This window comes from Bactrocera oleae, chromosome 3 (genome assembly GCF_042242935.1).
Source record: "Bactrocera oleae isolate idBacOlea1 chromosome 3, idBacOlea1, whole genome shotgun sequence".
NCBI classification, from domain to species: Eukaryota; Metazoa; Arthropoda; class Insecta; order Diptera; family Tephritidae; genus Bactrocera; species Bactrocera oleae.
Genome location: NC_091537.1, coordinates 9,711,385 through 9,736,535, shown reverse-complemented (window position 1 = coordinate 9,736,535; position 25,151 = coordinate 9,711,385). Strand labels below are relative to the sequence as shown.

The 25,151-nt window shown below is 33.7% G+C and overlaps 2 protein-coding genes across 8 annotated transcripts in view; both read left to right on the top strand.

The window, feature by feature from the left end:
- Positions 1-480: 480 nt before the first annotated feature.
- On the top strand, positions 481-9,816 carry hoe2 (hoepel2). 7 transcript variants are annotated; one of them, XM_036358038.2, is made up of 11 exons: positions 481-592; positions 2,529-3,080; positions 5,991-6,132; positions 6,189-6,424; positions 6,494-6,657; positions 6,718-6,990; positions 7,050-7,369; positions 7,426-7,564; positions 8,156-8,978; positions 9,049-9,142; positions 9,224-9,816. In XM_036358038.2, exons 2-11 carry the CDS (start codon positions 2,837-2,839, stop codon positions 9,312-9,314), a joined length of 2,526 nt encoding a protein of 841 aa, XP_036213931.2. In that variant the 5' UTR covers positions 481-592; positions 2,529-2,836; the 3' UTR covers positions 9,315-9,816. The 7 variants fall into 7 exon arrangements, with proteins under 7 accessions (XP_036213931.2, XP_036213930.2, XP_036213924.2 ...); XM_036358037.2 differs by having other exon boundaries at positions 2,513-3,080; XM_036358031.2 differs by having other exon boundaries at positions 481-600.
- A 3,860-nt stretch (positions 9,817-13,676) lies between these two features.
- The window catches only part of hoe1 (OCA2 melanosomal transmembrane protein hoepel1), a 66,891-nt gene continuing 55,416 nt past the window's right edge, over positions 13,677-25,151 (top strand). Inside the window, exon 1 of the mRNA XM_036358025.2 lies at positions 13,677-14,383. Within this exon, the coding sequence (XP_036213918.2) occupies positions 14,199-14,383 (185 nt within the window). The 5' untranslated portion in view covers positions 13,677-14,198. The remainder of the gene's footprint in view (positions 14,384-25,151) is intronic.

The following is a 25,151-nucleotide window of genomic DNA, read 5'->3' as shown; positions in this document are numbered from 1 at the left end:
CGTGCAAAAACAATCATTAAGCGCTTAGAAATTCATTGTCAGTGCCAAGTGGGTACACACAAGGAAAATATTGTTGATTGTTTTGACAGGCTTTGCCGGTCAAATAAACACATGTTGAACTTTCGGAAAGCTCGTTGGCACAAAAGTTTACGCTTGCGAGCTTTCGAAGGCAATGGAGGTGTGCTAGCTATCAGCGCCTTGTTGTAGGCGTGTTTTCATGCTGGAAGCAATTAATAACGCTGCTGCTCGGCTACGGTTACGCCGACTGCTGCTGCCACAAACGTGAAGCCTGCGCACACGTACCAAGCAAGCAGCAGGAAAGCAACACCCACACGACGCCAGCGACACTTGGAAGTGTGTAAAGTCGGTTTCGGGGGGCAGCGTTACGCGCAGCTGCGGCACTGAAGCAACAGCGACTAGAACGACAGCATTTAGAAACCGTTGAAATGCTGTGCGGCGCAGCGAATTCAAATTAGTCGTGTGGCAAGCGCTGACTGCTAAAGTTGCGAATTTTTTGGTGAAAATGTAAACGAAGATTTTTTCAAGTTTACAAATCAGCTGTTGAGTCGCGGCAGAAATTTATTGTTTGCAAGTATATATGTATGTGTAAATAAGTGTGTGGTATGTGTGTGAGTAGATAAATAAATGTAAAACCATTTCTAGTGCTGATTAAAATGCAATGAAGTGTTGTGGTGTAAAATGTAAATAAGTCAAATGCCCAAAAATTTCGTTTGGAAAGTGAAAGAATAAACATAAATAAATGTATGGAAATAAAAATAACTGTAAAGTATTTTTAAGTAAAAAAAATTCTAATTCACATACAATAGTTGCAAGTCTCTTCTGGTCTTTGCGGCCGTATGAAATAGCAGTTTTATATCAAAAAACATAAATAAATCATTAAATTAATATACAAAAGCCTGCGTAATATTTGGAGCATTGCGCCATGACACACGCGTATGGAGCGCACAGAATAAGAATGCATAAGAAGAATAGCGTTTTTGTTGACATTTATCGCTTGTGTCTACGCGCATTTGACATCGTGAACCGTTACACCTTCGCGAATATTTATATCGTTGCAAGTTAGGGTTGCTACGTAGAACCGTTTGCTTACAAGTATAAAAAGTATGGAGGTTTATTTTTTAGTACTGTGTAGCATATAAACGTGGACCGTAACTGTCAAAATTGCAGTCGACGTAGTTTTCTTTTGAGCTAGTGCGGAAACGTTCGACTATCACAAATGCGTTAACGAGTTACAACATGGTCGCTAGTTAGTTTTTGATGAGTCACGCCTAGGTGCACTAAAAATGGCTACAACCGAGGTTAACGTGACAAAAGTCCACGATCTTCTATTCGCAGACCGCCGATTGAAGTTGAGATGAGAGTATGCGAAATATATATAATATTATGGATCTACCAATATACTCCAGAGACTAAAGAAGAGACAAAACAGTGGACATCTCCCGGCCAAACAGTTCCAAAGAAGGCGAAGACTTGTTGTACCCGCCGGAAAAGTAATGGCCACGGTTTTCTGGCGTTCTCATTGCGTGATTTACTACCTCGACTATCTGGAATAGAGTATAATGGTCACACGGTCACTGTACCCCATTATTTTCAATTATGATTTGGATTCGATGCCGAATTGCAGAAAAAACGGACCCAATTGGCGAAGAAAAAAGTGTTATTCTACCAAAACAACGCATAAGCTCGCCTCTGTAATTGTCACTGCCAAATTGGTCGAAATAGGCTACTAATTGGTTTCCTATGCACCGTATTATCCAGATTTGGCTCTGTGCGACTTTTTTGTGTTTCCAAGTTTGAAAAACTCACTCGACGTGAAGAAATTTTTTGTCGCTACTGAGATTTACAATTCAGACCGCCAGAAAACGTATTTTTCAGACGGACTAAAGTAGTTGGAGCATTACTGGGTCAAATTTATCTAGCTGAAAACTTTTCTAAAATTTTTCTTTTTCCTTTGAAGGCTATGTACTTACCGGACCGTTCACCTAATATATGTTTTAAAATTTCAAACATTTTTTTATATATATTTAAAAAAAAATGTATAAATTCAAACCGCCTTGCTTGAAAATTCTAAACATTTTATTAATTTTTTTTTTTTTTTTTTTTGTAAAAATAATTAATAAGAATTCATGTAAATGCTAATTTATCAAAGATAAATATTGAAAAATTAAAATTTTAGCAAAGCAGCACAACGAAGAAAATAAATTTTAAAATTCAAGGCGAAAAAAAAATCTAATTAAATGCTTATGTGTGTGTATGAACAAACTATAAATATAAATACATATAAACACGTGTGTCTAAAAGCAATCCGCCACTGTCAGCGTCAGTGGAATTGGAATTGACATTGGTCACATGAGCAACGAGCGCGCGTATCCGCATAGCAAATTATAAAAGAAATAAAACAAACAAAAAAAAATGTCACTGCCTTTGTCGTTTTTAATTCATTACACGAATATATAAACAAAACAAACTATTTTAATTCCATTTTAATTAGTTAAATACACATACAGATACAAATACACAGGAACATCTTGAGCCGCCACAGACAACAAATGACTTTGTGCTTAACTATTTTAATTGTGATTAAGTGTTAAATAAACAATGTCACCGCAGCGTGTGTAAGCGTGTAAGCAGCACGCGTGCGCTACCGCAGTGGAAAAATCAACGCATTTCTAAGATAAAACAGCCAACGAGCCAGCAACCACCCACCTGTTAACCCACCAACAGTGTTTACAAAATAAATCAACTCAGCTGCTCATCATTAGCTATTCATTGCTTAGTTGTGCGCACTCACACACACACACATACAGACACGAATATGGGTCTAAAGGATAAAATACGCGTGTTAAAGAATGGCGCCAGCCCCATACACAGCCCCGCCCGCGTCGCCTCCAGCACACCAGCGAAGAGCGTCGATCTGTTGAAGCCACATTCCAGTCGCAATCTCATGGCACCTGGTCAAGTCACCGAGCAGACACTGCAAGTGTGGCGCGCTCTGCCGCCACAAATACGACACGATCCAAGCATGCTGTCCTTTCAAATGGAAAATGAGCGTTTGCATGGTGGGTAAACAAAAAAAAACTGCATTGCATTGTATTTATAGTTAATTTAGCATGTTGTTGTAAGAAAAAAAGTTTTGTAAGCAACTAATTGATTGGAGAAAACTGCAAGGAAATATGTATAGATACTTTTAGTTTTCAATGTAAAAATTAATTTTAGAATTTTTAATGCAAAAAATGCAAAGTTCAAGGCTAACTTGCATAGAGTGAAAAATAACAGCTTCACTCATGCATTAACAAATTTGTTTTATTTTATTATATGAATAGAACTTTGAGTGCGCAGCTTTTAAGGAGAATAATCACAAAATCGCTATTAGACCATATAAATATTATTATTATCTCATATTAGAAGAGAGTAAATCATTTTTGAAAACAAAAAAAACAACAGTCGGATGAAATCCATCGAATAAGCAATTCAATTGATCTCCCTTACTCTCCTTTCTTTTTAATAAAATTTTTAATTGTTTAATATGCCTTTGACCGGAAAAGTCCACCGACATTGGTTGCATATCTTTGGATCAGTAGAAGATTGAAAGGAGTTGGATATAATAGATTCTGATTCGTAAAAAAAATAATGATTCTGAAAAAATTTATCAAGAATAGAAATGATCCTATAGGGATATTGTGATTTCTGAAAATTTGGTCTATACAGCTCTGATTGCCTATATGACCTTCTAGCTTAATTTTACATGTTGAGGATTTGATTAAAAATGATAAAGATGTAGACAAAAGTTAATATGTAATTATTCTGTCTTCAACAACTCGAACTTTAAACCTAAGAGAGTGGCGAATCGAAGAAGCACCTGGTATAAATCAAATTTTTTGGTTTAATTAAAAAGAGAGCGGTTATACCATTGTGAATTCTTGTAGTTTTTGACATGAGAGCAGCATTCTAACATGCCCTACGAAAGAGTGATAAATGTTGTAATGTTAGCAATCCTGTGTCGGTTGACCTTTTCGGTAAAAATGTGCGAAAATGTCAGAAAAAAATAAAACTAAACCACGCTTACTCCATATAAGACAAATTTCCATCTGATTCTTTCACTTACCAATGAATGTATCGAGATATAACTTGGCACCAATCGTGCCTTTGAGGTGTGCCAACTTATTTCTAAAAACTATTCAAGCCTCTAGATACCGAATATGTAGACCCTACAGCGAACATTTTACCGAAAATAACCCTCAATCTGTCATATATATTCTATAAATTCGAAGATAATCCTTTTCTGATAATAATATCAATAATTCCTTTAGCCATAATTCCATTCCATAACCCTAATAGTAAGATTTTAAAATTACCGGCTAACTTAATGTCGCATATATCGGCAAATAAGCAAGATACCTTAGTAAAATTGACTGAACGTATAATATTCGATATACTATAGTTTAATGCCATATACTACAGATATTGATTTTCATGCACATTCATATGAGCCTAGTACCGTTCAATGTTGAATGAAAGACGACTTCCCACAAGATCCTTGATCACTCTGAGCAAAATTTGCTGCTTGGAATTTTTATGATAATGTCTAAGTTTGTGGTAGTTTCAAAATATAATATATTCAATCATATTACCAAATTTTTTTATATTTTTAAAAATTTTACTCAGTCAGTCTTAATAAGAATCACCCTTTCATAATTGACTTTGAAAGCCAGTCGCTTAGTTGAGTATTATTCCAAGTTTATGATCTTAGAATATATATATTTTTTGCATATAACAAAGTTAGTTTATGCCATTATTAAACTATATTTACGTACAAATGTCAAATGTTAAGTGAGAGTGAAATATGAGTCGTCTATTGTTGGGAGTTCCCACAAACTAATCAAATAAAACAATTGATGGATGTTTATCATTTGTTTGCAAACCTTTTGGCAATCGTTTTTTTTTTGTGTGCTTCTCTTATTTGTTTCGTTAATTAACGCTAGTATTATTGTTGTAATTATAAACGTTATACTTGTCAACGAGTCGTCAATACTCTATTTCATTTTCCATGCGTTTCAAGTGGAAACGTCATTCAATTCCACTTCCCACGCATTCATTTGCAAGTAGTTAAGGAAGTGGTTAACAGTTATGTGCCCATACACATACATAAGCAAAATATACAAACGAAAGTTAATTACGACATTAATGTCGGAATTATTGTGCTTTTCATGGATATACATACATATATAAGCAGCACTTCATACGCAAACAATAATATTCATAATAGATAATTGAAATATTTGTATATAGAATTCTTGTATGTATTTGTGCACAGTCGTGTCGTTTATGTGGGTGTCAGTTACAGAAATACTCAAGTGTCCTTATAACTTTAGCTCAAAACAAATTATTTTTGATTTTATTAGTTGGTATATATATATTTACCTGCTATCAAGCGCGTGCTAATGTTGTATAATTTGTTGTTGATTGATCGATGCTATTTTGTGACCCATTGACTTCTTCATAGTTTCGACACGCACTTCTATAATTCATATTGATGGTCATATTTCATATTTAATATTATATATATAATTTATTTGGGGTCTATATTTACTCATAGTAATGTGTACAGATTGCTATTCATATACAAATTTAGTATTATAGGTATAACGGAAAGTAGGACATACCATGAATGGAGGAAGATTCTAGGCAGATGATATTCTCAAATTCAAATGGAGCTTGAGATGTTCAATTATCTCATATATTTAGAAATATTTTCAGTAGTTTTAGAGGCAGTATCTAGTATAAGGAACACCTTGGTTAAGCTTTGGTAATTTTGGAATTCTGTTTAAATAAAATCGTAATATATAAATTGCCTTAGGTGTGTGTTTTATAGACTTCTATTATCGAAATCATTAAAATCTAATACTAAACTCAAAATTTTGCTACCAATAAACACTTAATGCTTACATTTCCCATTTTAAACTCCACAGGTTCCATAGTGGTTACGGATGATGAGTCCGGCAATCCACATGACTTGGAGTCGAGCTATGAAGACGAGCACAGCTTTGCAGATTCTGAATATATCAATATGAGAAAACTGTCGCATGGTCATAATACAGGCGATGAACGAAGGTAAGTAAATATATCTAAAATTTTGCACCTAAGCCAGTTAATACTTACGCTCATAGCACCGATGGCGAATGTACACTCTCGGACATCGAAAACTCGACCAACGAAAAGTCAAAAGCGGTTGTGACCCGTGTAGTGGCTAAACAAAAGTCGAAAGAGCGACGCAAACGTGAACGGTTGATAAAACGAGGTGGACTTTTGGTATTTTGGGTATTTGCAGCGGTTGTGCTGATGATATTTGAAGAGAAACATTTGTTGGAGAAGACACTGGAAGTGCCGTGGAACAAAACAAAAAGTAGGTGGCAGAATTTTAGATAAAGCATAAAGTATTCACATATTCTTATATACATATGCCAAACTGTAGACTTTGTGCTGCCCAAGAATCCCACCGGCGATTTCAAGCTCAAAATCTTCGGCACATTCAACGAGACTATGCGCATGTATCAGCATGAGGATGCTGGAAAATTTCTATTCGTACAGCCACAGCTGTCGTATTATGACAAAATAAACAATAGACAGGATTATAAGGTATGGCCAAACGTTCAAAGTTTTTATAACTAAATAATTTGCTAATTTTTTTTATTGTAGAACATTTTACAGCCTTGGCTGATACCGATAGTTTCAGAAACACTTTTTGAGGTGGCGCCTGTCGTCTGGCGCAATCAGACCTACGAAATGCCGAACAATGTTTTAGGAAATCTGCAAAAACCGGGCGTGACATTGCGCCTTAGCATGTACACTAATGCTGAGAAGGATTTCGCAGTTGAGTTGGTCTACAATCCTCTGATTATTAATAAAAAGATTGGCACACTACTTGCGGCGGGCATATTACTGATCTTCTATGCGCTGCTCGTATGGGAGGTATAATCAGAAAGTAAAATAATTGTGCGCAAGAATACAACTTGTTCATCTTCATTTAGGTTTTCCAACGCACCTTCGTGGCCATTGTCTGTTCCATACTCTCAGTTGCAGTGTTGGCTTGTTTCGACGATCGTCCAAATATGGACGAGATCATCGAATGGATGGACATGGAAATGTTGACGTTGCTGTTTTGTATGATGATCATTGTGGGTATTCTAGCGGAGACCGGTGTTTTTGACTATATAGCAGTGTTGGCTTTCGAAATTTCGGGTGGTAAAATTTGGCCTATGATATATTTTCTTTGTTTTATAACATGTTTCGTTTCGAGTTTTCTCGATAACGTCACAACTGTTATTTTGATGACGCCAGTGGCAATTCGGTAAGTTCGTATAAGTTTTTGGTAGGTCATAGTGTTTAATATATTTTTTTTTGCAGATTATGCGAAGTGATGAGTTTGGATCCGGTGCCGGTGCTACTCGGTATTATAGTACAATCAAATATTGGTGGTTCGCTGACACCTATTGGTGATCCCATTTCGATCATTATTTGCTCAAATCACTTTTTTACCAAAAATGTAAGTTGCAAACGTTAAATTAAATAAGAATATACCATGGTATGGTATATGGTAATAGAGTCAGCTGATTCCGTGGCATCAATAAAGCGAAGATCAAACAACGTAAAATAGAACTATAGCGATCTCCTCGGGTCTTTTTGTACACTTTACACTTTATTGTCCTACATAGGTTTGCATTAAAGAGTCTATTTACACTCCTAGGGAAGGAAAGCAGTGGGTAGAAAAAATTTAGGTACAGAGGGATATAGCGAAAATGTGACTTCGTCCATAAGAAATGCACAAATGGTAATACTCGCCTATGCAGTTAAACTTTTTGAAAGTAGATGAATTACGAAAAGCCCACTCTTATTTTGTAGACGACTCAATCGAATTTTTGTAGTTCCAGTTATAAAAAATTTCCTTCTTAAGAGAAGAAAACAGCTTTCAAAAACAAAAACCTTTGAATTTCCATATTTTAAATACTTTTCTGTCTCAAGAGTCACTCTTTATGAATTGCAAGTTACGCACAACCGTGGAAGTATACCAAAATTTAGAATACCCAAATGTTTTCGAACTAATTAAACCCTTGAATACCTCACTTCAACATTTCAGGGCATCACATTCACCAAATTCGTCGCACACACCCTACCCGGTGTCATTTTGGTCACCATACAGAGTTGCATGCATTTGCGTTTCGTCTTTCGCGACCCAAAATCGTTGCGTCTCAACGAACCGAAAGAGTTTAAGGACCTACGACGCGAAATCAAAGTTTGGCAACGTGCCGCCAATTCACTTTCCTCCTATTCCAAGGACGCCGACCTTGTACGCGCCACATTGCACAAGAAAGTGAAACTACTGAAACGTACACTCCGTCGCAAACAACGTGGTCTCGACTCCAACGACGCCTACACACATACATTGCAGGAGCTCAAGCTCAAGTATCCAATCAAACATAAAATGCTTTTGTTGCAAGCTTGCGCAGCGTTGACATTCGTGCTTGTCTGCTTCTTCGTGCAGTCGGTGCCAAAATGGCGCACACTACCGCTGGGCTGGCTGGCGCTGCTCGGCGTCATTGCATTGTTGATTGTTTTGAATCGTGATGATATGGAGCATCTGTTGCATCGCATTGAATGGACGACATTGCTATTTTTCGCCGCCATGTTTGTGATGATGGAATGCGTGGAGCGTTTGGGACTCTTTGCCTGCATTGGTGAATTAACGAAAAGGATTATCTTATTTGTTGATGAGCAACATCGTCTGGCAATGGCTATATTCATTATATTATGGATATCGGCACTGGCGTCAGCGGTGCTAGACAGCATACCAGTGACCGCTATGATGGTGCGTGTGGTTGTATCGTTGGTGAGTAGAGAGACGTTGGGTCTGCCATTGGAACCGTTGGTGTGGGCGCTAACATTCGGCTCGAGTTTAGGAGGTAGGTGGGAGCGTTTATTATGAAAGTTTCTTTTACGAGTTAATGTTAAAATGAAAATATTTCTTCGCAGGAAATGGCACTTTGTATGGCGCCTCCTCTAATGTGGTCTCGGCCGGCATCGCCGAACAGCATGGTTATAAAATAACATTCACACGCTACTTGAAGTTAGTGCAACAAAAAAACAAATAACATTTTGTCTTTTATTATTATAGCTTTCTTTTTTCTTGCTCTCTTCTCGCACACAGAGTGGTTTTTCCACTGATGCTTGGTCAAATTGTTATTATCACCGCCTATCTCGTATGGGCGCACATTATCTTCGAATGGCATAGCGAGTAGTCTGTTCCCGCGCTCTGTAAGCAAGTTGTAAATGTGCCAGCTTTTATTTCAAGGCTATCCGCTGTTAAGGATTTATTTATACACATACAAACATACATAAATAAATGTATTATATTATATGTAGGCTTAAGCATAAACTATCTCTACCAAGTATTTTTATTGAAAATGCTTTACAAGCGTTTACGTGCTCATTAACATTTAGTAAGCAGATTTTTTCGCTTTTAGAAATTTTAACCGAAATCTAAGCTGAATTTATATATATATGTACAAGTATACATACATACATACATATGCGTATTATATTGCAATATGTTTGTTCTATTATATATGACTTTATATGATTTTATTTACTATAAATAAGAATTTATTATATAAACTTTCTTCCTACTACACGTAGGAAAAGCAAAAGTAAATGTTAACAACTTTTTCAGTGTGATTTTATTGAACAAGTTCTTAAAAATATCTTAATCAGCACTTTAAATAAATATGCAAATTTATCTTATTTTTTTGGTGTTGTCGTACTTTTTGCGGTGTTTTCTAAGAATTGGTTTGTTAAACTTATGGTTATCATAAGCTGTCTTCGATTCACCATTTCCCTGCTCATTATGTTTGCGCGGTGCAGGATGATACAATTGGATACCTACTTTCAGAGACTTATTTTGCTGACCTTACGAAAAATTGTTGGCTAACTTTTCGAAAATTCTAACTATTATTAAGACTCAAGCATATTTCTGAAAGGAAAACATGTATAACTACTTAATAAATTGTACACAACCAATCTTAGGGTGCTGTCATTACACCCCGGATAAAACGTTTTCGGAAGTCAATCTTCTTTATAGAAAAGTCTTCAACCGAATTTCCAGTAGCTAGTGCTGTTAGCTTAATGACACCGAAAAAAAGTATGACCGAAAACTTAATAGAATAAAATTGTTATAATAACAAAAATATTAGATCTACGAATTTTGTTTAATTCCTATTGAAAGAGACGAAGCTATTTATTTTACTCTACCATTAAACTGCCATCTTTGATTGAAAAATTTGAAAAATATTGTTCGAGAATACCATAGAGATGGAATATGACAGTTAAATCGATAAACAGAACTTACCGCATTGGATTTGATCGAATTTCGAAATAGGTTCGAAGGAAAACCTCTAATAGCGATATAATATTTTAGTAATCTATTTATACCGTAAAGCATGCTTTTCGGAACGGGACCGAGTTAGATCTCCATTGACGTCTTGACCAATCAATCTCGCGTGCGCTTCACAGGCACTGGTCGTCGACCAGCTCCTGTGCGACTTCGAGATCCTTTCGTCCTAGAGTGGAACACATGAGATCTGCAATTGTAGAGATTCTTATTAAACACTGTCCAATAGGCATTTATGCGGTAAGGCTAAACACTTTGTCGGACGCTAGTTGTGGTAGTTGTACTTGTATTTAGGAGGATGAGGTGGAAACATCCAGGCACTTTCACTTTCTTTGTCCAACTATTGCAAAAGCTGAGGTTCAAACATCTCGATAGTCGTACCTTCGGCGAACCAGGGGACATAGCCTTAGCCCCTGACCTTAGCAGTTTAAATATATTTGTGCTAGGCTTAAAGCGCTTTGGTAATTTGTAAGGGTCTTATGATTTATTATATCGGATATTTTATCGAACCGGTGTTCGAAGCTGTCCAAGTGAGATTGCTGTTAGGATCGAGCTTTTAACCTAACCTATGCTTTAAGTAAACCTTTTTTATATAGATTTATACAAATTTAAATGCGATACATACCGACTATTGAACAATAGTATGAAATAGTTCCGGTATGATTTCATAAAGCGATGTTCCCATTTAGGTCTTTGTCCAAATTGTGATGACAAAAAGTAATTTGTTTGGCGAGTCGCTAGTAGAGGACGTTTTTATACCACACATTGGTGAATAACAAAAGTAAACGTCTCTCTCTTTTCCACTCTTAACGACCAGCACGAATATTGATATATATATTAATATACGATATGTTCGTAATTTCTTTACTCTTGCTGAAAACACTTGTTAGATTCAATATTCTGATACAAAACCACGTAACATATATAGGCATTTCCAAATCAGCTGTTTGTCAATCAAATAATTCTCACAGATGTCCCTTTCGGTAAACAAATACAAAGTGGTTCTAATCTTATGTAAATAGTACATAATGTATAATGTTTGCAAATGTTATACATATATTATATACAATCTCATGTGTGAGCCTACGCAAAACCAAAAGAAAAGAAACTTCATTTATACAAGGGAAAAATATGTTACCCCTTCTTCTAAAGCAAGAATAGTTGTTCGCATAATTTCTCTTTTTCCTGCTTTTAGATATTTACATGTGTATGTAAGTAGGTTTGACTTTTGCGACCAGGCCATTTTCGCTAAGGGTATTCACAAACTTCTATATATTTGGCAGATATTTGAAATTCGCTACTTAAACATATATGGTAGATACTTGAATTGGAGAATCAAAATGTTGTTGGCTAAAGCAGCTTCATAGCTCAAAATCAGCTTCTGAAACTGATGGAAGAGAAGATTTTTAATGCCAGCAATTCACTTGTAAAGTAGACCGTGCCTGTCGTAGGAGGGACGCAGTTAGACATAAAATTTTCTAAAACCTTAAGTTTGGCAGGTTCATCCAAAAAAAAAATTACGATTATTTTTAATAAGTTATTTCTTATCGTTTTTTATATAATGCATTTATTTATGTAAATTTTTTGAGGAAAGAAAATATCGAGATTTGTGAATGACCCTATTGCCCTTCCGCGAGCTTATAAAATAAATTAACATATTTTGTATATTGGCATATACAAATTATAATATACTCGTATATACATACATAGACTTACTAGCATTCATATACCTACATATACAGTCGATCATATAAGCTATGGTACATATTTTAAAAGTGGTTTCACATATTGTAGTTTCAACAATACTTGTAAATCATACCCTGCGGAGGGTATATTAAGTTTACCCTGTGGTTTGTAAACATAAAAGGACACGCCAGAGACACTATAAAATATATATACAAGTATATAAAAATGATCAGCATGACAAGCTGATTCGATTTAGCTATGTCCGTCTGTATATACGCGAACTAATCTCTCTGTTTTTGAGATATGGATCTGAAATTTTGCACACGCCCTTTTCTCTTCAAGAAGCTGCTCATAAGTCGGAACCGCCATTATAAGACCACTATAGCATATAGCTGCCATACAAGCTGAACGATCGAAATCAAGTTTTTGTAAGGAGTCGTTTGTATTTGTGAAGTCTATTTTAGCTTCAACCGAAGTTAAGGTTTTCTTCTTCTTTTTTTTGTAATATTCGAAGTACCAATAACTCCAGATGAAGATCGATAAGAAAGCAATTTATATTCACATCATAGGGAATCTGTAAGAATGCAGATAAGTAGTCTATTTAGATATTCTTTAATGTTATTAAATTGCCCTTCGCCAATACATCTTTAATATTTAGCAGCAGAGACGATAGAACATTTAAACAATTTAATTCTAGATATCTATGGACGATGGATAGTGTAGTGAAATAAATTCGGATTATCCATCTAGTTATCTGCTTCCACAAACCTTAGCCATTTTGAAGTTTCACATGTACTAAACCTCTCTCAAAGCAGTATGCTTTATTAAAAAATATGTTTTCTAACCTACAACACTGTTTCTCGATCAGGAAAATAGACCTTTTGGAACCGAATTCATGAATCCATTATTGATTTCTGAATTCTTACTGTGTAAATGTGTATATTATGACCGCACATTTTTCTCACCTACTGTGCATATACATGCAGTATAACATATAAATGTATCTCACTTATAGCCAACTTAAAACAATAGATTCAAATGCGTCCGTATGCTAGAAAGTAAACAAACAAACTACAAAAAACACACATTTATGGATTTTGACACGCTTTTCGGATTTTCATTGCCTTTGCCATCTGTCTTTCACTCCACTTTTAGCATTTCTTTTTCTATTTTTACGACAAATGAAAATATTTCCTGCCTTCACCAGCAGCACATGGATTGGTACATATGTACATACATATGCATTTACATATGAAATTTTCATGTTTACCATATGTAAATATGTATTTTTATGTGTAATTACTAAGCACTTTTGCTTTCTTTCTTTTTATAAATGTAAATATACCATACATATTTGTATATATATAAGAAAATATATACGAGACATAAATATAAGTATATTTCTTATTAGTTTTTTGCGTGCTTCCTAAACAATTTAGTGGCAGCGGCCAGCCAACCAGCGTCAACCAAACTATTAAGAGACCATTTTGCCAAGCGCCGCCGTTGGCAAAGGCCTTCCGCCTTGGCTGGCCAAGTGATTGTTTAGTCTGTGATGGCATTTCGTTGGCGAAATTTCTCCACAAATTTCGTGTCCGTAACGTTCTTTTCGAATAGTGATTTTTCGATATCCTACAAGTCAACGCGGCGTGTAGCTTTGCCGCAAGTGATGCATGTTTTTTCAGTTCAAAAACGAAATACGCAAATGTTCGCGGTGAGTTGATTGAAAGACGGGCGCAATTGATTGATACGTGTATTTAAGTGTATATATGTACGTAAGTATGTGAGCGCGCTTATAATTTCCGCCCACAATTGCCAAAATTAATTGGGTTATGTGTAACAATTTGAAAGCGTCGAAGGTGATTTGTGTGTTTTCGTTTGCGAAAAGTGTTTGTGTTAATTATTATTTCCCAAGTCTGTAAATTTTGCGCAAAATTAAGAATAGAAAATATTTGGCTAATTTTCTAAATGCAGTTGTAAATAATATTGCTCACAAGTGTAGCATCGTCGGGGAAATAAAATTCGAAAGTTGTTGAAAAATAATTTCCACATCATGGAGAGTGTTCATTCGTGTCCCACCTTCACGATCGCCGATGATCTGATTGAAGATCGTGAGTTTACTTCAGATGCCACCGTCAACTATGAGTGGGAAGAGGAAGATGAAGTGGAAAGGAATAATAAAATTCAGGAATTAATGCAACGTATACGCTCCTGGGTGCGTTTGCCACGGAGCGACAAGTAAGTGCTTAGAAATTAGGCTAAATAATATGAATAAAAAAAAATTACTAATATAAATAGTTTTGACTCAATTTTGTAATTGGTAATGAAAACTGCTTTTGGTAGAGAAAATTTGGTAATTTTTATAATATGTGCTCAATGAAGGTGTTCAATGAAATAGAAACATTTGAATAATCGTACTTTAATTCTTTACTATGTATCAGATATTTTACAGCTTTGACATCCTTTAGTTCTCTTTGAAAATGAATTACTATGTATAGTCATTTGGAAATCATACCGTGTTGTCAGGATTTGATAAACAGCTGATTTCGAACTTCGAGCTTTTCGAGCTGGTCCAAATTTAACATAGAGTACATAAAGTCCAATATTTCTATATTCCTTTTGAAAAATCATTATCTATCAATTACGTTATATTTTTATTCAAATCAATAAAAATATTAAAAACGGTCTGTGAACGTTATTTCCTTTTATGCTATAGATAGTTTCGAATTTCTGGTGATTTTGTTAAAACTATGTTTTGAAATCGTTCAGGCACTAATTGGAGCCCCTCAGTAACTATTATGAACAGGTTATTGCCCAGAAAGCTATTTCATGCTTAAAAAGCTCAATATAATTTCAGTAGTTTTAAAAAAAGTCTACTTCGTATCGAAACTTCATAAGCACCCTAAAGCTTATCCCCTACCAAATAGTGCAAATCGTCTGTTTTTTCTTTTCATAGTTTTCAAGATTGCTTCGATAAAGTTTAGAATTTTCGTGAACATAAACTTTATTATGCTTTAAAAGCTCAATATCATTCTATAAGCTTTTAAAATTAAATATCTCGTAAAGAAAGTTTTAAGGAACCTGAAGCTTATTTTCTTTTTTTTTTTTTAAGTTTTGTAGATTGCTATGACAAAGAATCCTGAGCTTTTTCATAAACATTTAAAACATGCCATAAAACTTATGATTTCAAATTAACTGGCTTCCCAAATATGGATGATCTTTGATTTCTACAAATATTGCTGGTGAACAGTGCTTTTGTGCTTTTCAATATTAGTAACAGCGCTAAAGATGGTTTAGGTTTTATTTCAATCTTCTCTACTTATCGTAAGGAGGACCGACTTTGCTCTTACAATCTCACTAGTTTATTTCCAGATCTCTCATTAGGTCCAGTATATTTATAAGCGGTGCAAGCTGGAAGCCAATATTGAGAGGGCTTGCCGTTCGTGTTGAATTCCAAGGTCTGCGCGACGTTTTTTCTCATCACCTCGGTAATATTCAGCAAGCAGTTAACGCTAGAGAAAACTCTCACCTCACAGGCAGCCATATTTAATTATTTTTTTACGCTTTTAGCTCACATTTTACTAATTAAATTTAGAAAGTCTCAGTATTTATGTGGTTTAATGCTAAACAAAGCTAAAAGCCACAAATAGTTTTAATTAACCGCTAGTAACCTCAAATGTAATTAAATAATATGAAAAGTGGAAACAGAAGTACTCAGGCAATTCGACCAACTTTTCTGCTGAAAATGAAAAGAGTCTCGTATAACTGTGTTAATGTGCTAAAGGCTTAAATGACATTCTGGAAAGCTGTGAACAATCAAAAAATTATATGTACATATATATATGAATAAATGTAGCTAACGGCATATGTAAAATGTACACATTTATACGTATGCGTTTACTTGTATAGTTTCCTAACAACAACCAGCATTTGTTTGTGCATTTCGGTGGGGAGGCAGACATCGGATAGGCACATTTTCATATATAAACACATACATACTTATATGCTTATCTTATATGTATGTATGTACGTATGTATTTGCCACTTTCACTACTAGCGCTTGTGCAAACATCTACATATCGCCGCCATCTTCTCGCTTTCCGCTTTTGTATCCGCATATGACGCAATTATCACAACCCACTAAGCCTTTGTGCGTCTCTGCATGCATGTGTTAGTTCCACATTGCGGTACATATATATATTTCCTCTTTTACTTTCTCTTTATAGCTCTTTGGCAATTTGTTTACACTGGCTTAACAGCTTATTTTGCACTTCGCTTTGTTTTTGGTGCCATTTCAGCCTTTAGCTATGCCGTCGCAGAGTGGCTTGTAAATTTATATGCGTCTGGAGGTCAGAACTTTGTACACTAAGATTTTTATTTCTTTATCTTATAAGTTACAGGGTCAAGAGGTCATTGTCATAATCGCTCTGCATATTTGTTCTTTCATATTATATTTTCTTATGATTTGCTGCTCCCCGGACATTTGGTTAAAGTCATCTGTCTGTGAATACACTAAAAGCTCTTACTCTTTGTTTAAAGATAATGAAAACTTTAATTTGATAATAAATCACAGAATGTGTGGGGAGATGCGTGCTGAGATTGCAGGGTGTGGGCTTAGCTATATTCCACTAAAGATCTAGTTTTTATTTCGTATTTAGTGCTCTCTTCACTTGTCTTAATTCAGTGAATGTTGTTCTAACTGACAATTGGGTAAAAACTCAAGGCCTCTGCGACAACAGTTTGACAAAGAGAACCATAGAGCGCTGTCACATAAACACCGTGTGGAATTATTATGTTGTATTCTCCTTTTAGTTTAAGGAACTATGAACCGATTTCAATCTCTATGAAGGAATGCGACTCACATATTTTGGTTCTGACAGCATAGATACTTTATAGGATAGGAAATATTGAAAACTATATAGGTAAGTTCATTAAAGATTTATGGGAACTGAGCAGCACCTAGTCCTTTTCTTGTAACTGAGCTTTTAGAGCAGACCTTTTAATAGATTGATCCATATGTAAAAGCCTTTTTTTATAGTGCTGAATAGCTGGTTGCTCTTGTTATAAATATAACTGCAATATAGTACAATAATACTTTAGCACCACCAAAAATGTTCCATAACTTTTAAACTAGCTATATACTTTGCACCTAGTTCTTAGATTATGATTAGATGAAACTTAAAAAGATTCTCGATGAAAACCTAAGAAATTGCAAATAGGTTAGAAAGTGGTTCTCAATTTTCAAACAACTTATTTTTAGAAGTAGTTACTTTTAAAAGAGTTACATTAAACCTAACTGAACACAAAAACAAAATTCTTTTATACAAAATCTAGAAAATTATAAATTAGTTGGAAAACGGTTCTCAAACTAGTTACTTTTGAAACTAGTTACTTTACAACTAGATATTTTAAAATTAACTGAAAACCAAAAACACTTTTTCGATAAAATCTAGAAAAGTATAAATTAGTTGGTAAACATTGCTCAACTTTCAAACTAGTTACTTTGCAAGTAGTCACTTTAAAACTGACTCCAAACTCCAAAAATCTAAAAAACCCCTCGTCGAAACTCTAAAAAGCTAATCATTTTTGGACTTTCTGGAACTAGTCAATTTTGTTATTACTTGTCTATAATAAGTACAACATTTTTAATATGATTTTTTTATTACATTAGCTCATATAACCCTTTATCTAATTAAACCTTATATTATATCAATATTGGAAAGTTTTCAACTTAATTTGCTGCTTTTATATAATTGTACAATATTCTATTATTATTAGTCAATTAACATGCTGACAAAATAACTCATCTGTGTATACAAAGTAGTGTTTAATGGAACTAATATTAAGTAAAAATCTTTATTTTTTTGATATTAAAAATATCTAAGTGTATTGCTAATAACCAATTAACATATCTGAAGAAGAATAATTGAAATCGCGCACATACGCCATAACACTGCGCTGCCGATTATCGCTTGCCTTGGTTAATTTATTTTTTATTATTAAAAACGTCAGCACATCTTATTGAAACTTAATATTTTTCCGGCTGTTTAAAAAATAGCACTTTACAGTTCTGACGCCAGTTAAATGTGGCTTAAAAAGTTGCTAATGGACCTCAATTTGCGTACATATGGCTATTAGCGTGCGGACAGTTTTAGCACATCAGGCAGCAACCACTGATTTTCCGCACTTAACCGGTTAAAAAATATCGATTAAATTATTAGCAAAATTGAATTAAATAAAGCGTTGAACATAACTCTTTAAAGCTCTCAATTAGCACTGTAATTGCGTTGATTTTTTTATTTTTATTTTTCATTTATTTGTATTTATGCCAATCTAATTAAACCACGTGATTCGCTGCACTTGCAAAATTTCAAAATAACTTTCAAACTAATTGATTTAACAAATAATTGAGCAGTAATTTGAAGATTTGAACGCATAATTGTTAGATGGATATCAATTACAAGCGCAAATAGAATAATTGCAGTAATTTGTAGTGATTCTTCGTAAGAAATGTGTTGGTAAGCTGGAAAAGAAATTCGTAAGTAGAAATGATAACAATAATATGCTAAATGACTGATTGTAAATAGGAAAAATTTGGATTTCAAGTACCTCATTTGAATATCAAAATACCAATTAAGTGTGTAATTACCAAGCGAAATGTTCAGCTGGATGATGATGCTCTCCTTGTGCCATTTATAATTTGATTTGAATTATGTGTGTGTATGTATTATCATAAAATTATATTATGCAATCTGTATGTAAATTGACATAAAGCATGCTTATAGTTAGCAGTCTAACTAGATATGACTTTGCCATTTAACATTTTTCCATAAGACTTGTAGATTTGCCGGTAATCGAGATAAACAGTTTTTACCCTAAAAAACTCAACCACTCCCTCTCACTTCCACTTCCAGATCGCCCGTAATTAATTTTTCCTTTCTTTTTTGTTATATTATCTTCCTTTTCCAATAGGTTTCATCCTATAATTTTTATACCCTGAACAGAGTATATTAAGTTTGCCATGAAATTTGTAACACCCAGAAGGAAACGTCGCAGACCCTGTAAAATATATATATGTATATAAATGATAAGCATGACGAGCTGAGTCAATTTAGCCATGTCCATATGTCAGTCTGGCTGTATATACACGAACTAGTCCCTCAGTTTTTGCGATATCGATTTGAAATTTTGCACACACCCTTTTCTCTCAAGAAGCTGTGGATTTGTCGGAACCGCCGATGTCGGACCTCTATAGCATATAGCTGTCAAACAAACTAAACGATCAAAGTCAAGTTCTTGTAAGGAATGTTTTGTATTTGTGAAGTATTTTTTTTAATTTTTTACCATTTCAAAGGCTTCACCCGTGGTCTAAAAAGACATGAATATAAACAAATTTCAAAATAATAAAACAGACATTTTATTTCCGATTTCTTGAGAAATTTTAATTCGAATTGTAATTTTGTTTTTCAGAAATTATTTTTTACTACTTTCTAATTTTAAAATCATATATAACTGTAAATTTAGTGATAGTAAAATACATTTTTTGAAAAATTTGCAGACTCATACTCACACACTAGTTTTCACATGAGTATATATACTTACATGTGTACATATATTTTTCAACATTTTCTAGTATATTTGCATATTAAATTGTACACACAATTATCGTATAAATTTGCTTAATTGAGCTCATTCAAGCGCATTGCCTCAACGGTACGCTAAATTTAGTATAAAAGTGAGCGTAAAAATAGTAGCGAAACATTTGTAGGCTGCAATAAAAATTAGTCTAATGGATATTTCCTACAAAAAGAAATGCATGCATATGAAAAAAGTGAAAATTTTGCATGATTAACGTAATACGTCAGCCGATACACGAGCATGCATACATACTTGTATGTATACCTATATGTAGACACCGAAAACTACACTGAGCAAACTGAATTTTTTCACTGTGAAACTGACTTTTTCATTCAAAAATGCTTTATTTAAGAGTTGATGAGCTTTATTGATCACTACTTGTTCTACAATTATTTATACGACAACATTAGTGTGAGCTTAAAGTGAACCATTATAAGGACCTCAATTGCCTCGATTTTGCTTTATTTACCGGAAATCTAATTGCTTACCATGCGCAGCTTTTAAAGCTTTTGTTAGTCTCTACAAATGTGTGAATATTTTTGATAGTTTTATTTTCTTTCTAAACTCAGCTGATGCTTTTCCAACGTTGGGAAAAGTAAAAACTTTGTTAGCCGCAATTTTGTAATGTCGTGCACTCTTTATACATTCGGTATTAGTGTTAAAAAATACCTGACTTATTTATATTGCGATTCGGTAAAATCTGTCGATAAAACAGATAAATTTGTCCCAAGTTTCGGTTAATTTGCCTAACCTCATGTTATTGGATTTTTAAACAATAGCTACAACTCGATATATTTTTTGACAATATCATAACTTGTTTAGGGATAATGTCTTCTTAATCAAAGAACTCTATCTTCTCACTCACACACTCACAAATTACAGGTCTTAATTGTAGTTTAGCTTCTTTTCTGGAGAACCTTATTGTTGTTTTTATTTATTTGAAATCGAACTTAATTTAAAAGCTAAGCTTAAGCTCTAAAGTTTCGATTGAAGCGCAAGATCCCGTTAATTACATTCTCAGTTTTTAAAATACCTGACTGAAATCGAGAGACAATACCGATTATATTGGACACTTATTCATAACTTAGTACTAAAAATAAAACCAAATTGCTTGAGATCCTAAAATGTCTCTAATATTTCTTACAGAAGTGTGCTTTAATTACATGAAGGGTATATAGCTTTCGGCATAGCTAAAGTCAACGATGGTTTATTGCTTCGTTTTTATTTATAATTTTATGGAATTTTTTACTCACTGAGCATTTACCGTTAACCATACACGTAACTATATACCCTAGTATATGTATTGATGTATGTAGGTATACTTGTATATATTATATATACATCATTGTCTATCTGCTTAATTACCTAGTTGACAGCAATTCACTAAATATAGTGGCTAAATTATTTTACGACAATTTTATTACTTTTTAACTAAATATAAATGCGAGTTCTTATATTTCATATTCTAAACTACGTAAAATACAGCAAATCATATAAGAGGAGCAATAAAAGTTTGCATATCGCAAAAGTGCAGGGCGCCACACTCAATAGTTGCGCATGAACCAAATGTTAAAAAAATATTTGCTTTGCTAATCTTGGCGAAGGAAAATTACCGCTTTACAATTTGCAATTCAGCGTAGAATTTTATTAAGCTTTTATACGCATCTCGCAGAGAGTTTTGTGTAGCATTAGAGGCTCTTAATAAACACTCATAACGACTACGTATTTGATTATTGTGTAATTCATAACGAAATTCTTGTGAAATATTTATAGAATTAGTAAATGAGCGCGGCTAAGAAATATTTAAAGAACTTTTTTTTCGTTTTTTTATTTTTTATTTTTTTATTTTTTTTTGTTTTTGTTTTTTTCGAAAACGCTTATATAGTAATTAACAACAGCTTTGTTTACAGTTATTCTAATATTTACACGCCCAATTAAATGAATCGCCAACCCACGCAGATTTCTGCCCACTTTTACATAAACGACCACTTATAGTATGTAATTAAATAGAAATTAACTGTTGTTGTGTCTCTAAAATGTTTGTCTGGTTATTCACACTGTAATTGATGAGTAGTGGAAAAGTGGACATACTACAAGGCTACTAAGTACTTAACCGCACATACTTAATATTATCAAATAATAATAATAATAATATATGAGGTGTAGCAAAAATAATTTACTTCTTGCGGTAATTACATATTGCCACTCTCATTGCAACTTACTAGCATATACTCTTGTGGCGAATTTTTCACTAGTAAAATAATTCGCCATTGGCAGCAGCAGGTAGTAATAACTTGCGGTCGAGTCCAGACTAAAAGGTGGATGCATAAGAACCTCTCAATCAAATGTCCGCAGCTTCTGGCGAGTCACTATCGATGTGTGTGGCTGGATCGAACAAAATTTCTGTCCTTATGACAAAAATTATGGATTTCTTCCTATAGACGCTTCAATCATTGACAGTACAGGTCCGATTTAAGAGTTTGGCCTCAGAAGAGTAGCTCATGGAAGATGATCCCCTGCTATTTCCACCAAACGCTCCGCAAAATCTTCTACGCCGGTTTACCGCTTTTCAACCGTGACCGTTTTCATTTCACATTGTCGTAAGTAAGACCCACTTTTTATCATTAGTAACCACGTTTCAGTAATGGATTGATTTTGTTGTATTTTAATGGAAAAATAATAGATTTTTATTTACTAAATTTTATAAAAAGAAAAATCTTTCTTCTGAGCACGTTTGAACTCTTTTGTTCTTTTAACTTTTACTTTGACATTGATGAGAAGTATAAATGCGTTCTATAAGGGAACATAAGTTTTGAAACCATTTGCTTACGAGCGATTCTTTATTAATAGGAATTTACAATAATATTACACAGAACCCTAAAAGGAGAAGCAGGCAATAAACATTTTGCAACATCTATGTATATAGTATGTAAACAATTCTACAACACTAATATTTGCAATTTCTAGCAGCTTGCAACTTCGCATTTTAATGACACTCATTTAATTCGTTTAAGTGGAATCGAAACGTAAGCTGATTGCTCAATATGAGTGGACCAAGTGGCGTAGTGGGTTTGTGGGTGCGCCAATGTGTTCGCTTGCGTTGCTGTAAAAAAAGAGCTGTGCAAAATCTTTGCTTTGACAATCTCGTCTGGTTGTCTATTGATGTTTTCCCGACCGTGCACACATTCAATCAGCATAACATAACCTTAATTGTGTAGGTCTTCTTGGTAGCCAAACAAGCTGAGGAGATTAACGACTATTGTGGTTTGAAATTTCGTAAAGTGATTATATAATATATATGTATAGACACTTCACTGTGTCCACAGCTTAAAGGTAATGAAAATGAGTAGCGTTCAACAATTTGTTACACACGAGTGCACAGAAGTTTTTTTTTCGGTTATAAAGGTGAATGAGCAGTCACCCTTTGTCAGGCTGTGTCTGCAGGTTAAGCGTACGGGATTTTTGCATTTATATGTGGATTGTATGTGCCAAAATATAGTTACTTGTTCATGAAAAGGCTTTCAAATTTCCAAATTACTCGTTTCATTGCGAATTTTCTTACATTTTTAAAAATTAAAAAAAAAAACAATTTTTGTAGAGGTTTCATAAACAAATAGTTAGTGTATTAAAAAATGATTGAAGTCGGTATACAAGAAAAAAATAAAAATTAGTGATATTAGTTAATAACCTTAAGTACTTAAAGTTAAACTTTAAATAACAGTTAGGTACTGGTTTGGTAAATCTACCCAACTATTCGAATATCGAAACCGATTAACATTTTTTTTTTTTTTTAATTTTGGTGGAAATATATAAAAGCTTAACGAGAAAAAAACTTATATTTTTAGTTATTTTTAGTAACATTTTAAAATTTCGAATTAAAAAAATTAAATTTTAAACCAGTTACCTTAATTTTGTAACTACTTTTTATGTATGTATGAAATCGCCAATCATAATTTCTTTCTTATGTAGGCGAAGGTATATTTGTTTTATGCTTTTCTACTATAACAAAAAACAAACTTCACCAAGCTAAAGGAAATCCGATTGTCTCTCATGTAATACTCGTACATATGTATGTGTGTACATCCATAACTACACAAATCATTTCCGAATGTCAACAAAGAAATCTAAATCATGTTTATGCTTACATATATATTCAGATATACCCTATAGCCACTTTGAATGGGTATGCATGTATGTTTGTATGTATGATAAGCGGTAGAAAAAAATCGGCTTGAAAACTCCCATCATAATTATTCGCATGTTTTGAATGGAAATGTGTGATTAAAGCGTTTAGAAAATCTCAAACGATCTACGAAAGAGATAAATATAGAACAATGCCTTGAAACATATCTAGTCTTGACCAGTTAGCTCCGGCTAAAAGTGGAAGTAAACATAATCGTAGCGGTTAATTGACGTAAACCAAACTTCGACTGTTTAAAAATTGATAAAACAACCAGTTTCTAATTTTTATTAGAGCTGAAATTTTACTTTTCTTTTTTAATTAGTTTTGGTATATGAACCGTTTGTACGTAAAGCATAACGGTATTAAATTTTTACGGACTGAAATCTTGACATACTTTTTTTTACCTATAACACGTTTGTAAATGTGTCAAAAAGTTCTTAAAAAATATTATATATAAGTATCCTCGTAAAATAGCACCAAATTCTTCCGAACACACTTACTTTCTTATAGAATGCACACATAAATAATAAAAGGCACACATAAAGTCAGGTAATGCCGCTGTTATAAATTAAAAAAAGGTTACGAGATTGTCACATGTACAATAGAGACTTGACACGTGATGATGACACAAAGTGCTTGTAAGTAGCGCCGAAAATATATATTCATAATTTGTCATGACATACGACATTTTTTTGTACCATTGATATAATTTCTGTGTTACAAATATAATCTAAAATTAAAAAATATTATTTAAGAATCCAAATTATCATTCTTCATACTTATTACAATAAAATATAAATATATTAATATTTTAATTCAAGTCCTATTACTTTACTGGGTTAATAATTTAAATATTTGGAATATGTTTAAAACGAATGTATAACATACATTTTTTTAAATTCGCCACTAGTTGCTGTGATTAAATAGTTAGTCTAAACATTACCAACTATGTACAATACAATACAAATAAAAAATCAAAGATTTAAACATCAGTTTCAAAACCACTTACTTTGGCCTGCTGGGTTATCAATTAAACTAACCAAAATGCTGCTATACTAAGGAAAAGGGCACGTGTAGCATCAGAAATAAAAGGCGGCAGTAAGGTATACTCTTACACATACATACATATGTATGTATACAAATAAACTTACGTACATATTTACGCGCATAACGCTATCTCGTATT

What these genes read in the sequence shown, in the direction of transcription:
- hoe2 (XM_036358038.2), top strand. Translation starts at nt 2,837, where the DNA reads ATGGGTCTAAAGGATAAAATACGCGTGTTAAAGAATGGCGCCAGCCCC. An exon ending in AATACAGGCGATGAACGAAG is followed by an intron (nt 6,133 to 6,188) that starts GTAAGTAAATAT and finishes TTACGCTCATAG; the next exon opens with CACCGATGGCGAATGTACAC. An exon ending in ATGACGCCAGTGGCAATTCG is followed by an intron (nt 7,370 to 7,425) that starts GTAAGTTCGTAT and finishes TTTTTTTTGCAG; the next exon opens with ATTATGCGAAGTGATGAGTT.